The 15829-nt window shown below is 43.7% G+C and overlaps 1 protein-coding gene across 1 annotated transcript in view; it reads left to right on the plus strand.

The window, feature by feature from the left end:
- Window positions 1-6668, plus strand: part of LOC105553571 (putative transcriptional regulator encoded by LINC00473) — a 15939-nt gene extending 9271 nt beyond the window's left edge. Inside the window, exon 3 of the mRNA XM_011999667.1 lies at window positions 5367-6668. Coding sequence (XP_011855057.1) covers window positions 5367-5938 — 572 coding nt within the window. The 3' untranslated portion in view covers window positions 5939-6668. The remainder of the gene's footprint in view (window positions 1-5366) is intronic.
- The last annotated feature ends 9161 nt before the right edge of the window (window positions 6669-15829 follow it).

Genomic DNA, 15829 nt, shown 5'->3' on the forward strand with positions numbered 1-15829 from the left:
CCTCATGATCCACCCGCCTCGACCTCCCACAGTGCTAGGATTACAGGCGTGAGCCACTGCGCCCGGCCAACAATATATTCTTATTAACTATAGTCACCATGTTTTGCAATAGCTCTCTTTAGCTTATTCCTTCTGTCTCATTGAACCTTCCTAAGCTTTGACCAATGTAGGGGAAAAGCTGTATGATATTGGTCTAGGCAATGATATTTTTTGGTTGTGACCCCAGAAGCACAGGCAACAAAAGCAAAAATAGACAAATGGGATTGCTTCAAACTAAAAAACTTCTGCACAGCAAAGGAAACAATCAACTAAATGATATCTTTAAATGTAATAATAGCACATTATGGCTGCAGAGCATTTTTACAGCTGCTAAAATGCAATCACACACATTTCCCCACTTAGTTTCATTATTTCTCTATGAAGTAGACAGAGCGAGCATTATTGTACCTGTTCGACATATGTATATAGAGAACTAGATGGCTTAGTGACTCTATTAGTTATCTATTGCTCCATAGCAAATGTCTTAGTCTAGTCAGGCTGCTACAATCAAATACTATAAACAACAGAAATTTATTTCTCGGAGTCCTGCAGGCTGGGAAGTCCAAGATCAAGGTGCTGGCAGTTTCTCTTCCTCGTTTGTAGATGGCACCTCCCTGCTGTCTTTTCACATGGTGGAATGGGCAAACAAGCTCAATGGAGTTTCTTTTATAAGGGCACCAATCCCATTCATGAAGGCTACAGCCTCATGACCTGATTATCCCCCAAAAGGCCCCACCTTCTAATACTATCACCTTGGAGTTTAGGATTTAAGCATATAAATTGGGGTGGGGGGACACAAAGATGAAGACCATAGCAACAAATTACCCCAAAATTTACTGGCTTAAACAAACAAGTATATATTGTTTCTCACAGTTTCTGAGGGTTAGGAAGTCAAGAGTGGCTTAGCTGTATGGCTGTATCTCAGAGTCTCTTATGAGATTCCAGTCCAGATGCTGGCTGTAGTTACATCATCTGAAGTTTTACTGGGGCTGGAAGAACTGCTTCTAAGGTGGTTCATGGCACATGGCTGTTGTCAGGAGACACACTCAATGTGGAGGCTGGCCCTCCCCAAAGCAGGTGGCCCAAGGAGCAAATAAGCAACCAAGTCAGAGGCTGCAATGACTTTAGAGCCTGGTCTCAAAGTGACATGCTCTCACTTCTGCTGCTGTTCTGTTGGTCACACAGACCAACCCCCTTGCGCAACGTGGAGGGTGTGAACACCAGGAGAGGGGAGTCACAGGGGCCAATATGAGTTGGCTCTCACACCCAAGGTCAATGCCACACTCAAGGTCATACCAGCTGGCAAAACTAGAAATTGAAACCTTGTCTTCTGAGTACAGAAGATTTTCACTTCACACAAACTTTTCATAAAAGGACCTTATCCTCTTTAAGTATAGAAGATCTTTTTTTTTTCAGAATTTTTCTTTGCACAGTGACGTAGTTTCAGTATTTATGTGACATCACTAAACACAGAGTTGGGAATCCAACCAGCTCTTTCAAGTAAGAGTGTGTGAATGTGAGTAGGCCCCAGCATACCACAGGCAGTTAGCTCTGCTCTAATGTAAGTACGTATTTCTACACTAAAAACTGCAGGGCTTATGGGGAAATGGGGTTAGGGACACAGCCTTCACCTTTATCAGTGGCAAAAAATAAAAGGTGAGGAACCCAATAAAAATGGTAGCACACATAGTTATACATTTCAACTCATTAAGAAATCCATAAATACTACAGTAAAGATGTCACTTTGAAAAGACCACCTTGAGAAAGACCTGAAGTTTGCTTGTTGAAGTGAGTGTCCCATGCCTGGGGGCCCACCATGTCCACCTCCCTGTCTGCAAGAGGAAGAGAATCAAAGAGTTCCCAAGAGAAAAAGAACAGAAAGCCAAAGGAAAAATACACAATAGCTGAGGTTCAAGAGGAGAAATTAAAGAGAAGGTGATATGGTTTGGCTGTGTCCCCGCCCAAATCTCACCTTGAATAATCCCCATGTGTCCTGGGAGGGAGAAAGTGGGAGGGAATTGAATTATGGGGGTGGTTACCTTCATGCTGTTCTCCCGATAGTGAGTGAGTTCTCACGAGATCTGATGATTTTAAGAGGAGATTTCCCCCATTTTTGTTCAGCACTTATCCTTGCTGCTGCCACGGGAAGAAGGAGGTGTTTGCTTCCCTTTCACCATGATTGTAAGTTTCCTGAGGCTTCCCCAGCCATGCAGAGCTGTGAGTCAATTAAACCTATTTCCTTTATAAATTACCCAGTCTTGGGTATGTCTTTATTAGCGGTGTGAGAACAGGCTAATACAGAAGGGAACGCACAGAGCCGTGCAGCCTGTTGGTGGCGGGAAGGGCTGTAGCTCATGTTGATTTGAACTTCTGAGAGGAGTGTGTGATGAATAATTTTAGGTGTTATCTTGGCTGGGTTAGGTGGTGTCCAGATAGCTGGAAAATCATTATTTCTGGATGGGTCTGTGAGGACGTTTCCAGAAGAAATTAGCATTTGAATTTAAACACTGAGTAAAGACGATCCTTCTTCACCAACATGGCAGGCATCACCTGACTCACTAAGGTCTCCAATAGAATGAAAAGGTGGAGGAAGGGTGAATTTGAGTGAATTATCTTTGTATGATCTGAGACATTCATCTTCTCCAGCCCTAGAGCACCAGGTTCTCTAGGTTCTCAGAACTTTGGACTCTGTATTTATGCCAATGGCTTCCCAGGTTCTCAGACCTTTGACTTCAGACTTAAGAGTTTTACACCACTGACTCTCTGGTTCTCAGGCTTTTGGACTCAGACTGAGTTACAGCATCAGTTCTCCAGTGTGTAGGCAACAGATCATGGGACTTGCTAGCCTCTGTAATTGCATGAGCCATTCCCATCATAAATATCGTGTTCAATAAATCTATATACTCAGTTCTCTTTCTCTCTCTCTCTCTCTCTCTCTCTCGCCTCCCCCACCCCACCACACCATTTCCCTTCCTCTCTCTGGGTTCTGTTTCTCTCCAGGGTTGTGGAGCACCCTGACTAATACAAGGATTATCTAAAATCCTAGAGAGAGTAGTGATAGCAGGTATGGGTGGGTGTGGCTCCTTGTCCTGATGAAATGCATATGTGTGAGATCCATCCTTCCTACTGCATTCACCTGGCTTCTGAGCAACAAAATGGTGCCTGAGCAAACCGACATTGACATGACACTCAAATTGTTCCCTAATTTACCAATCACAGTGGAACAAATCCTCATTTTCAGAAGAAATGTTCTAGCAGAATGGGCTGTAGGTACACCCTGGAAATTGGCAAACACCATAAATCAGGGCTTTCCTCCTGGAGGGCCTTGTCGTAAATACCTACCAGCACACTGTTGAGGTTAAAGCACTTTATGTAGGTTGGTATATAATAGTGCCTAATAAATGATCAGAATTAGCAGTACTTTTCCCAAGAAGAGGTCCAGAGGGATTTGAATGGAACAAGCTGAAACTGGCAAGGGCAGGTGAGCAGAGGCCTGAGACAAGGCAAGGGCAGGTGAGCAGAGGCCTGAGAGTGGGGGCACAGTGGCGAGCCCCAGCAGGTACACACGGCAGGGCCCACTGTCCACAGTGGGTGGCAGTGAGCATAGGTGGGCACACATCGAACACATCTCCCTCGACAGCCTCCTTCTGTGGGTGCAAAGAGGCACTAAAGATGATGCGTCACAAATTATTAACATCCTTAGTGACTATCTTCAAGGCAGAAACAAAACAAGGAACAACAACAAGCTTCAGGAAGGCTTTATTTTGTGAAGGGGTGTGTGTGTGTGTATATATATATATATATATATACACACACACACACACATATAAAATCATAAACTGCATTTTTAATTCCCCTACTCTCCCAGCACACATATGGTATACTACAGTGTAGCTGTTGGCAGCCCTAACTGGAATATTTAACAAATAGGCAGTAACAGACATTTATTGAAAAAAGTTTTTATGAGAAAACCCCAAATGTGCACGTTTTGAAGGTGCTTGGCAGTCATGCCTGAGGGGCAGAGTCATGTCCAGGAATCACAGTCCGGATGGCATCATGAAATGATGGCTATACAGACAGGAGCAATGATGGAAGCCAGGTGCATCCCAAGTGGCTTCTGCCCCTGAAGTGCCCAGGGGAGACCTTGGTGATGGGGGATCTTTGGGTCTGCTCTTAAAGAAGGGATGAAATGGCCAGAGATGGGGATGGCTCTACAGGTGAAAGGTGGTGCCTTAGGCCATTCTTCCATTGCTATAAAGAAACACTTTAGACTGGGAAATTTATAAAGAAAAGAAGTTTAATTGACTCACAGCTCTGCATGCTGTACAGGAAGCATGGTGCTGGCATCTGTTCAGTTTTTAGGGAGGCCTCAGGAAGCTTACAATCAGGGCGGAAGGCAAAGGGAGAGCAGGCACATCACATGGCAAAAGCAGGAGCAAGAGAGAGTGGGGGAGGGAGGTGCTACACACTTTTAAATGACCAGATCTCGTGAGAACTCTATCAGGAAGACAGCACCAAGCCATGAGGGATCCACCTTCGTGATCCCAACATCCCCCACCAGGTCCCACTTCCAACATCGCAGATTAAAATTCAACATGAGATTTGGGTGGGGACAAATATCCAAATGATGTCAGGTGGGCTCTGTGGGAAGGTCAAGAGGCAGGGAGTATTTTCAAATGGCTGGAGTCTGTCTGGTTTAGACAGAGAGCTCATGGAGGGAGTCTCTCCACCTCTTGAAGACAAGGCCTTAACATCCATAGAAACACATTTTTATTGATTTCAGAAAGGCCCAAGTCAATTTTTTTCCTTCGGATATAGTATTAATAAATTACTAAGCGCTCCCATCTGCCAACCATCGTTCTAAGTGTTTTACTGGTATCATCTCGTTTAATCCTTTCAACAACCCTATGGGGTGTGTAAATGTTACTATACCCCATTTATTCAAGGAAATGGAACCTAGAAGTATCAGTAACTTGTCTAAGTTCAGAGTACCGAGTGTGAGATGTGGGCACAAATCCCGGAGAGATTTCAGAGTCTGAGCTCTTCTCTCTCTGTATTGCCTCCCCTACCGCGCTCTACACCAAGAAGTGTTGAAGTGTGCGGTCAGCAGTCCTGAAGTTGATGGTGGATTATGTTTCTTCTAAAGTCACTGTGGAGATGAAACAAGTTAAGTTCTACCAGTGTTTTTCATAGAAACATGGCTACTATAGCACCAAAAGTTGGAGAAAATTACCTTTATTTCCAGATTTCATCAGTGATAAAGGCTGCTGAATTGTGCATATCATTGGTTCATTTCCCACAACTAATCACATTTCACTTTATTCAAGACCTTTTAAAAAAGGGACTGTCAGCTGAGGTTGGAAGGCGCAGGCAGGCGCCCTGGAGAGAATTCATAGGCAGGCACAGGACCGAACGCTCCAAGGGAAGAAGAAGCACCCCCAGAAAGGAGTGCTCTGTGGGCTCCAGGCAGCCGAGGAAATGCGGACGTGAGCACCGTGATTGCACTCCCACGTGCACCAACGCTGCCAGTGTGAACAGAAGCGGAGCCCGCAGAACGCCAGGCTGTGCCGGGAGATGGATCACCATGAAAAACAGAGCCAGAGCATGGCGGGAACTTTCCGAGAGGGCATGTTGTTTCCAGGCGGTTCCACCTTCTAATATGAAACAGTCTTGGTTGATTTTCCTTGATACTACTTTATCCTCGGCCTGGTTGTTGGCAAGTAGCTACCCACGTCTGTACGCGCTCTTGATTAGTTTCCACTGCATGTGTTTTAACACAGTGCTCCTTTTACCAAGTTTATTTGGGCCAACCCTGTCTGTAAAGATCCAGTTTAATACGAATTTGAGTCTAGGTGCTATAGCCTGGAAATGTACTAAAGGCACTACAACAGATTACTGAAAGAATCTTTATTCTGAATGCAAAGCAGACACCTAGTAAAAAATTCTGGAATAATAAAACAAGCAAGGCTCATGTGCTCAGTTTTGGGGACGCTCCAATTTAAAGGCTTAGTCATTGTCATGGTGTAAGGTTTACCCATTGCCCCCATCACACAGATGTGGGAATGTTGAGAGCTGAGAGTCCTATGACCTCTTCTGCTGCCCAAGAACTTGGGGTGGGTGTTTTGGAGAAATCAAAGTGATCAGCTGCAAAGAATTCCATTGCCGGAGCTTGGTTCTGCGGGATTCTTCACGGAGGTCTTAAGGCAGAGACAAAAACAAGGACTGTGGGAGGCTCCTGTGAGTAGCCCAAAGGGTTTTGGAGTCAGGCAACCTCAGGTTACAAATCCAGTCCTGCAGGCTAGGAGTTGTGTAAACTTAAAAAAGTGACTGCACCTCCAGGCACCTCATTTCCTTACCTGCACCTCCTTCTGACGGGTTTTCTGAGGACAATGCAGTCCATACCCTGTGTCGAACACTTTTCTAATTAATGATGTACAGACACTGTTTCTTTTACAGGAATAAAAATACCAGAAGAACCCAAGTCATATTCATTTAAAGCGGGATGACAAGTGCATCAAAATCTGAAAAATCATCACTAAAGAACTTATCCATGTAACCAAAAACCATTGAAATAAAATTAAACTATTGAAACAAAATTTAAAAATCATAAAATTAAAAAGTCCAAAAAATTTAAAGCAGTTCACCGGTTTCATTTCTTCCTTTATCAAATTGTATTTAGAAATTTATTATATGTGTCTATGCAAACATTTTAAAAATGTAAAAATGTGGGATTGCATAATACTGCTTACTGATTTACAAATATAAATACATCTACATAGACTTGCACACATGCAGGTGCCCCTTGCCCTATACAATTTCACCATCTGAACTTGCTATCTGAACTGAAGAACAAGAGGTTTTGTAGAGAAAGGGATACTTGTTAACATGTGTGTATACGTAGCTTTTGGGTTATGGTTGGTCTTACAAAAAGAAGGATATCATATATATTTCCTGTATCTTGGTTTAATCAATAGCACTTCCTAGAAATCTTACTAAGTCAACTGGTATATTCTACTTAATTCTTTGTGCTGGCTGCATAATATTCTGTGGTTTAGAGGTGTAGCCACACCACATTTTACTCATTTTATCTCCTATTGATGGGCACTTATGGTACTTCCAGTTTTTTGATGCTATAAACAGTGCTGCAATAAATAATGTTGCACATATGTCCAATTTACTAAAGATTTTATTTCTCCAAATAGAATTCTATTTCTAGCCTCCAAATAGAATTTTATTAGCTCCAATTTCATTTAACCTGCCCTGCCACACACATATGCAGGTCATCAACCTGGTTATATGTAGAGTGTGTGTGTGTGTGTGTGTGTGTGTGTGTGTGTGGTTTTGTTTATTTTTGTTTTATTTTTGATGTTGTTGCTCACTGGACCCTGAACACTACAGGACTTCTTTAAATCTATTTCTTGAGTTAAGCACTTGACAAGTGCCCAGGGCCCAGTGTTTCAGAAGACATCGGTCAGGGCCCCTTCACTGAAGGAAGCCCTGGGTGGGTTTTCTGGGGTTCACATGGGGACCTGACTCGTATCCCAAGGATAAGGGCCCGGTTGTCCAGGGAGCACAGAGGCCCTTGGCACCCTCAGCTGAAACTCATCCAAGAATAGCAACATTCCAGCCAAATTCTTGTTTTATTGCATGATTTCATTTAAAAATTGCATGTATGACATGGATAAGCTATAAACAAAATAGCCATTTTAATGAAAACAGCAAGAGATATGAGTGGATGTTGCCTTTATTCTAGTTATGTACACAACTTATTAGGAGATGCTCACAGTTGTCAATGGACTCCACGCTACGGCTTTGTGAAGCAGTGTTTGCTTCAGGTGACAGAGCCGCTCTGCTTGCCCACAAGCTGCTCTGTTGGTGACCTGTTTCACAAGGTTGTTTTACCTTGAGTTACTGCTGTGTTCACAGTTGTGCTTCGAGAATGCCAAAGCTCATTGCTCTGTTTGCAAAGATGCTTGGCTTGTTAGGGAGGGTAAAATGCAATATATTTAGACTTTCGATATTGACAGTCCAGCTTTTGACTTCTGAGGTCTTTGTAGAGGAGAGGAAGTGGGAGAGACTGACAGAGGACCCTGCTGTGGTGTGGGGTCTGTGCTGATGTCTGGATTTTTTTTTTTAACATTTATTATCAGGCTTCATACAGGAGGAAGTGGTTTGTAGAGCCCTGAATTTAGGCTTTGACAGGTAAGAATCTCTGAAATGAACAAGACTAGTTTGGTTAGCATTTATTAGAAGGTCACTGAGTAGGTCCTTAATTGTCTCCTGTTTATAGAACTGGATAGTGTGTGTGTGTGTGTTTGTGTGTGTTTTGTGTTTAATTGTGATTTGCTGCTCTTGACAGGTTTTGTGAAACTGACAATAGCTCTTTCCCAGCCTGTTCTTCTCTAGTGGCCAAAATGTTCACTGTTAATTTATTCTGTTTACTCTTCATTCATTCAACAAATATTTATTCAGTCCTACTATGTACTAAGCACTGTCTAGCCTATAAAGATGTCAAGACATGCACCAACTCTTTCAATACATATTTCTGTTATAAGTTGTAAAAATATTCAGTGATATAAAAATAAGAAAGGTTCTATTAAGAACAGGTTGCTTTTTTAAATATGTAAGTTTATTTTGGATGCAATACGAGACTGAATTCTAATGCAAAGTTGTTTTAAGAGAATGTGAAAATCTCACCATTCACTGACTTAGGAGAAAAGTTACTCTGAGAATTAACAGAAGCTAAATAGAAGAAGATAGTTAAAGTCTGCATGCTGGCTAATGTCTTCTTGTCTTGTACTTTGGGGGAAAAAAGTAAACAAAAGTTTTATTAAGTTTCCAGTAGGTGCCACCTGAACCCTTCCATATTCAGGATTAGACAAGCGGCAATGGCACGTGGAACTTGCTAGCCTAGCCCACTGTGTTGCAGGGTTTGGCTTTCCTCCAGCCCTCAAGGGGTGTCTAAGACCTCTGGGATGCTACATAGGATGCAGGCAGAACTGCCTCTTATGGGGCAAAAAAATTGTCATGGTCACCCCTGAACCATATAGAGGAAGAACTTTGTCTCAGTGCAAGCAAATGGTCTTCCAAAATTTGTACAAACAAGTTCCCAACAGTATAAGCTGCATTTAACCCTAAGCAAACCATCCTCACAGCAAAGGTCTTATTCTACCTGCACATTCCTTCCAAAGCACAAATGCCCTTTCTCAGTTCAACGATGAAAGGACTGATGGAAGATACCTTAGAAGAGTGGCGATGATTCACACTATTGGGTTAAAAAGAGAGAATACTGGGGAACAGTGAGGCTCCCCAGTAAGTCTCTACTCATTCTCCAACATCGTCGGATGCCCTTTATTTGCCAACATGGTCAAATCTTGCTCCTACATTAAAATTTAAGAAGCACCATCTTCCTGGGTTGCAATCACCTCTCTCTCCTTTCTTTTCACAGGCAAAATTCTCCTCGTCTCCCACGGTTTGCATTCATTCCCAGTCCTACCACCCTGCCTGGCAGCTCCCTCCACCACACAATGGACACAGCCAGTGGCAGGGACACAGCTCTTCTGGTGCCAGATCTGGCTGACACATGGGTGTAGCATTTGACCCTCATGACCATCTGTTCTTTCTTCTTCCTTCTCAAGAATATTTCTTGGATTCCTTGACAGCACTTTCTCCTGTTCTCTTTCTCCCTCTCTGCATTCATTATGTTGCTTTTTTCTGCCAATCTTAAATGAGGGTGATATCCACATCCTTTCCTATCTGTTACCGCTTACTCAACATTCTCTCCATGGTTCATCACGTTCCTCCCTCTGGCATCAGTAAAATGGATTTCATATCTCCAGCTCAAATGTCACCAGTTCTGCATGAATACATCAAAGGCTCAGTGTATAAGGACTGCTCAAAACCAAACATGTTACCTCCTCTTTCTGATTCCCGTTCTTCCCCACTCCCTTACCCATCTGCTTCTTTCCCTCATTGTTAAAGTTATTACCATCATCCAACTTTGATGAGTTCAAAATCTGGAATCCATCCGGAATTCTTCCTTATGTGCATCACCTGTATCCAAAAGACAATGGTCTTAATTTGTTTTGTGCTGCTGTAACAAAATATCATAGACTTGGTAATTTATCAGCAATAGAAATTATTTGGCTCACAGTTCTGGAGGCTGGGAAGTCCAAAAGCAAGGGGACATATCTTGTGAGCACCTTCTTGCTGTGTCATCCCATGGTGGAAGGCATCACATAGCAAGAGCACAAAAGAGACAACAAGGGGGCCAAATTCATCCTTTTTCTCAGGACCCCCTTCCAAAATCACGAATACACTCCTGGTATAATGGCATTAATCCATTCATAAGAGTAGAGCCCTCATGACTTAATCACCTCTTAAAGATTCTGCCTCTCAACATTGTTGCATTGGGAATTAAGTTTTCCAGCTCATGAACCCTACTTTTGTTCTCCCAGTGAAATGTCTCTCAGACATATCCCGTCTCCTCCATTCCTGCTATCCTTGCCTTAATTTTAGTCCAGAATCATTTCTTGCCTGGGATTTTGCCCACGATCTCCCTCTTCCTTAGAAATATATCCTCCTCTCTACTTTCAAAATGTTTTTGAATTCAAATTTGATCTAATCTTTTCCCTGGTTAAATCCTTCAGTGGCTTACCACTTGCTATAAGACAAAGTCAAAGTCCTCAGTGCCCTTTGTCATCTAGTGCTGTCTCCTGTGCACAGACTTCCAGTTCTTTGATTATCTCTGTGCCTTTGCACACACATTTTCTTCCTTGGAAGAACTTCCTCCTATTTCTGCTTTTCTTTCTTACACTAGTTAGAGTCTTCTCATTCTTCAAAGAATCCAAAGATGGCCTCCTTTATAAGGTTTCCCACAGCTCTCTCTTGCTGGTAGAGTTTGTTGTGCCTTTTCCTATGCAACCTCCTGTGTATGTGGTGGGCCCTTTCCATGCTGTGTTACACTTGCTGGTTTACAAATCTACACCCAGCACTAGATCGTGAACTTCTTGAGGGAAGGAACTATGTCTGATAACTACATTCTTTGTAATTTCATGGAAGCAGTGCCTAACACACAGGAATCTTCTTGAGCCCCAAATTTGCTATTTTTTCACACCCTTGGATATGTGTTCTTCACATTAATAATGGAAATGATAGTGCCATTCCTGCCGACCTTACAGTTGACAGTTGACACTAAATTTGAGACTAAATGTGACAATCTGTATGAAAATATTTCTCAAACTTACATTTCTACCTAAAAGCAATATATTGCTAGTAGTAGCAATCTTGTTTTATTCTACTTTCTGATTTTGAACACTAAACCACATTGGGAGCCCATCCACGGCATTGCGGAGCGTGGTGGGGTGGAACAAAAGCCACAGATGAAAATGTTGCCATCCTAAGAGCTGGATAAGTATCTGGGAAAGCAGGACACTGGATAGAGTATGCTTTCTTTGCTTTCAGTGAAGTCTTTGTTTCAGTGACCACTTGTTTATGGTAGTTTAGAGGTGCCTGCAGTAAAGCAAGATATAATAAATGCAAAATTAATTTTTTAATGGGACTGAGGAAAATAAAGATTATAGAGAAAGATGAATCCAGAGGGTTTTTTTTTTTTTTTTTTTTGTCACTAGTTTGAAAATTAATGGTGGTGTAGACAAGTTGAAGGACTAAGTCAAAATTTCAGTCAAAATATCAGATTCAAACTCAAGGCAAAGACTATTCTATCTTTGCCATTTTGGTGTAGCTAAATGTCTCTGAGGAGTAAGGTGATGACAAATCTTCAAAAGAGGTGATTGAGGCCAGGCGTGGTGGCTCACACCTGTAATCCCAGCACTTTGGGAGGCCAAAGTGGGCGGATCTCTTGAGGTCAGGAACTCAAGACCAGGCTGGCCAACATGGTAAAACCCGTAAAACTCTGTCTCCACTAAAAATACAAAAAAAAAAAAAAAAAGATTAGAAAGATCAGCCAGATGTGGTGGTGCATGCCTGTAATCCCAGCTACTCGAGAGGCTGAGGCAGGAGAATTGCTTGAACCTGGGAAGTGGTGGTTGCAGTGAGCTGAGATGGCACCACTACACTCCAGCCTGGGCATCACAGTGAGACTCCGTCTAGAAAAAGAAAAGAGGGAATTGATGTTTAAAAATGAAAAATTGCAAACTGGAGCTGTGCTTTTGTCTCAAAATTTATGTTCACAAACCCCTCTTGCTGTGCTGTGCCTGTGGTTGGCCTCAAGGTACCCCTCAAAGCCGCTGTTTTGGTTCTGACCTGCTCCTGGCTATAATTGGAAGGTAGCCTGTGATGTCTCCCTTTATGTTTCCTTATTCTGGAATGTTGTGTTACATTTTTGTTCTGTATAAATTTATTTCCTATACAAATGCTAGCCTAAAAATCCTGTACCAAAAGATCTCTGTATATTCTATGAAATTTGGGCTGTAAAAATCCAGAAGCATTCTGCTGACAATTCTTTAACCAGGGAGAGTTTCCTCGGGGGTGTGCCTTTCATTATGTATATTTGAAAATGAATTTTCAGGTCTCTGCTTCCCATGTGAATTTGTATAAATGTATGTAATAATAAGAAGTAATGCTTTTTTTCATTTTTTCCTTAGAAATGGGCATATATTTTTTTAGGGCATAATATAAAAGATTGACTGGCTTGAGTTCCTTTGTCCTCCACAAGTCTAGAATGAGAAAAACTAGAATTCCCTGGTAATATCCAAATTTATTAATGAATGGATATGTGCCATGCTAGTTACCAGGCAAGGTGCTTAAAAAGAGAAGTAGGGTTTAGTTTCTCTCTCCTGTGGGTCCGTCAAACTTTTCTCAGCCAATTCTCTTCCCTCTCTGGAAACTGTGATGTTTCATCTTCTCCTCCTTGCCTGGTGCCCACTGACAACACAGGGACTGATTTGGGTCTTCTCATGTCTAGACACACTGAAAAGCCATTTTTGCTGTTTCTGCTGTCCAGCCACACAGGTAGAGGGGACTTTACCGCAAGACTTGCTGCTTCCTGAGTGCTCCCCAGGGAAGATTCCTAATGTCCTCAGATCCACAAACCTGGGGAGGGGTTTGTCATCTCCGGTAGCCTCCCCAGACCAGGAATCAGCCCAGGGTAGAGGCCTCTCTCAGGAGCCCACTGCTGCCTGGCTCTCTCCCTCCTCTTTGGTCCTGCCTCTTCCCCAGCCCTGGGTGAACTCTGCCTGGTCTCCTTGGAGAGGTTGCAGAAGGGAATACCTGGAGCGGGGCAACCTGCCATCCACCTGCTCTTGCAACAATGTCCTGAGTCTTTAAAGACTAAGCCCCCTGGAAACTCAAAACCAGTTCTCCCTCAAAAAGTTCAGCTCAGGCTGGGCGCGGTGGCTCACGCCTGTAATCTCAGCCCTTTGGGAGGCTGATGCGGGCAGATCACCTGAGGTCAGGAGTTTGAGACCAGCCTGACCAACATGGTGAAACACCGTCTCTACTAAAAATACAAAAATTAGGTTGAGTGCGGTGGCTTATGCCTGTAATCTCAGAACTTTGGGAGGCTGAGGCAGGTGGATCACTTGAGGTCAGGGGTTCAAGACCAGCCTGACCAACATGGTAAAACCCTGTCTCTACTAAAAATACAAAAATTAGCTAGGCATGGTGGCACATGCCTGTAATCCCAGCTACTTGGGAGGCTGAGACAGAAGAATGACTTGAACTCAGGAGGCAGAGGTTGCAGTGAGCCGTGATTGCACCATTGCACTCCAGCCTGGGCAATGAGAGCAAAACTTCATCTTGAAAAAAAAAAAAGTCTAGCTCTCGCACGTCAAAAACTTTGGCTGTGCACACTATTCTGTTCCAACTTTTAAGAACACAGATAAAAAATGTAACCAAGTTAAAAAGCCTTATTAACCTTAAGGCTTGATGCCGGTGCCATTCCTAGGCTGGTATTTCTCATGAGTCTCCACCAAAGACAGAAGGCAGGAAGATCTGGACTTCTTGGGCTGAGTCATGCTTTGAGGACCCTTCAGAGGGCGGTATATTGTTCCCTGTGTGGGGCTGCATTTCCCGTGACCGGCACTAGCCTGATGGTTTCTGCTTTTCTGACTGTTCACCTGCACTTGCCACAGCTGTGCTGTGCCTCTACTCCTCTGTCTCGTGAGGGGACTCTGACCTTTCTGTCATCTACCACATGTCATTGATGAGAGCCAGAGGGGGTGGCCTCCTGGTGGTCCAGCCCAACCTTTGTTCTCTCTCGTTCCTGCTTCTCAACAACCTCCTGGAGCTTTTTCCTCTGGATGTAGGAGAAGGGCCCCACACGCTGGATCACAGCCACGCTTGGAAAGGAGAAGTGACTGTTGGGGAGACAGCCCCTAGGAGAGTTGGGTCTTTGTCTGTTTTATTTTGTTTCTTTACAATACAGCCGTTTCATGGATGACCTCTTCCACCTAGACCCTTGCCTTCTCCCAGAGGTGTGAGACAAGGAATACAAATGTCAGCTGTGACTCTGGAAGGCTGCAAGGAACTCATGCTGCCCATAGAAAAGCACTTCGACACCTTAAACACCTTCGCTATTCCCCACCTTCTTTCATGTTCACATCTGCAAATAATAGACACTCAATACAATTTTATGGCAAATCACAGAATTAGTTCTGCCTCGAATCCTTTGTGGAATGAAGTGTGAGCATAGGACAAGTGTGCAAACAAGCACCAACACCAGGGTCTGTTTACTCTAGTGCAGCCCATGGCTACTTTATTCCTTTTCGTCTTTCAATAAATAGGTGTTGAACACCTATTATATGCCAGTTACTATTGTAGACAGACACGGTATCTATTCTTGCAAACAGACACTGAGGAGGCACATGAATAGACAGGATGTCAAATAATAATGAGAGCAGCCAAGGGACGGAGCAAGGTGCTCATGAGTGCCGGTCAGAGCTGCCTCCATAGCTAGGCTGGCAAGAAAGACGCACGAGGTGGTTGCACTTGGGCAGAGGCCTGAAGGATGGAAGGAGACCACCGTGGAAAAGGGATGGAAGAGGAGATGGACCAATCATTTTCCACAATCAAGTCATATTTGAAATGCGCGAGGTCCCCATCTGATATTGCAGAGGTACAGGGGCACTGGAGCGTTCCTAACAGACATCACCAATGCTCCGTGCTGTCTCACCGTATTTCACGGGGCTGGCGGGTTCTGCCTGTGGTTCCCTCAGTTTCATCAGCACCACAGTGGCTTCCCACGTTCCGGGCTGCGCCAGGCTGAAATGCCAGTTCCTGATCCTGCGAAGAGCCATGGTGATGCTTCCTGTGTGTCAGTGAGCCGGGAGCCTTCCCCGTAGCTCCAGCCCTCACAGCCTCGGCCCTCGTTAACATGGGCAATTAAAGTGCTCAGGATTTTTCACTTGCAGTGTTCTGAATGCAAGTAAGTTGCTTTATGAAAGAATAGGAATCTGTTTCTTTCTGCCACTTGCTTTCGTGCACAGCCAGCGTTTTCATCAGAGGCCTTTGGGCAAGGCGTGCAGGACATGGGCTTATTGGAATATTGACAAAGGCAGACCTTGAGTATCTTGTGAAGAAAACGAAACTTAAGGAAAAAGTATGACTTGTGAAACTCGAGGCGACTCTGTGGACTGGGAACTTAGCAGGGAAACAACACATTGTTAATTTTCTTTCCTTATTTCTCTGTTTTCTTCTCTGATCCAGTTGGTCACGTCCATAGACCCAAAGAACGCACGCAGAGGAAGGAAATTCAAGTGTTTCCTTCCTGTCTGCTGGGTGGCCACCCACACCCTCTCTCTTCTCTTGGGCCACTTGTCCCTAATTTCTT

The sequence above is a fragment of the Mandrillus leucophaeus genome, unplaced genomic scaffold, assembly GCF_000951045.1.
Source record: "Mandrillus leucophaeus isolate KB7577 unplaced genomic scaffold, Mleu.le_1.0 Scaffold6, whole genome shotgun sequence".
In the NCBI taxonomy this organism is placed as follows: Eukaryota; Metazoa; Chordata; class Mammalia; order Primates; family Cercopithecidae; genus Mandrillus; species Mandrillus leucophaeus.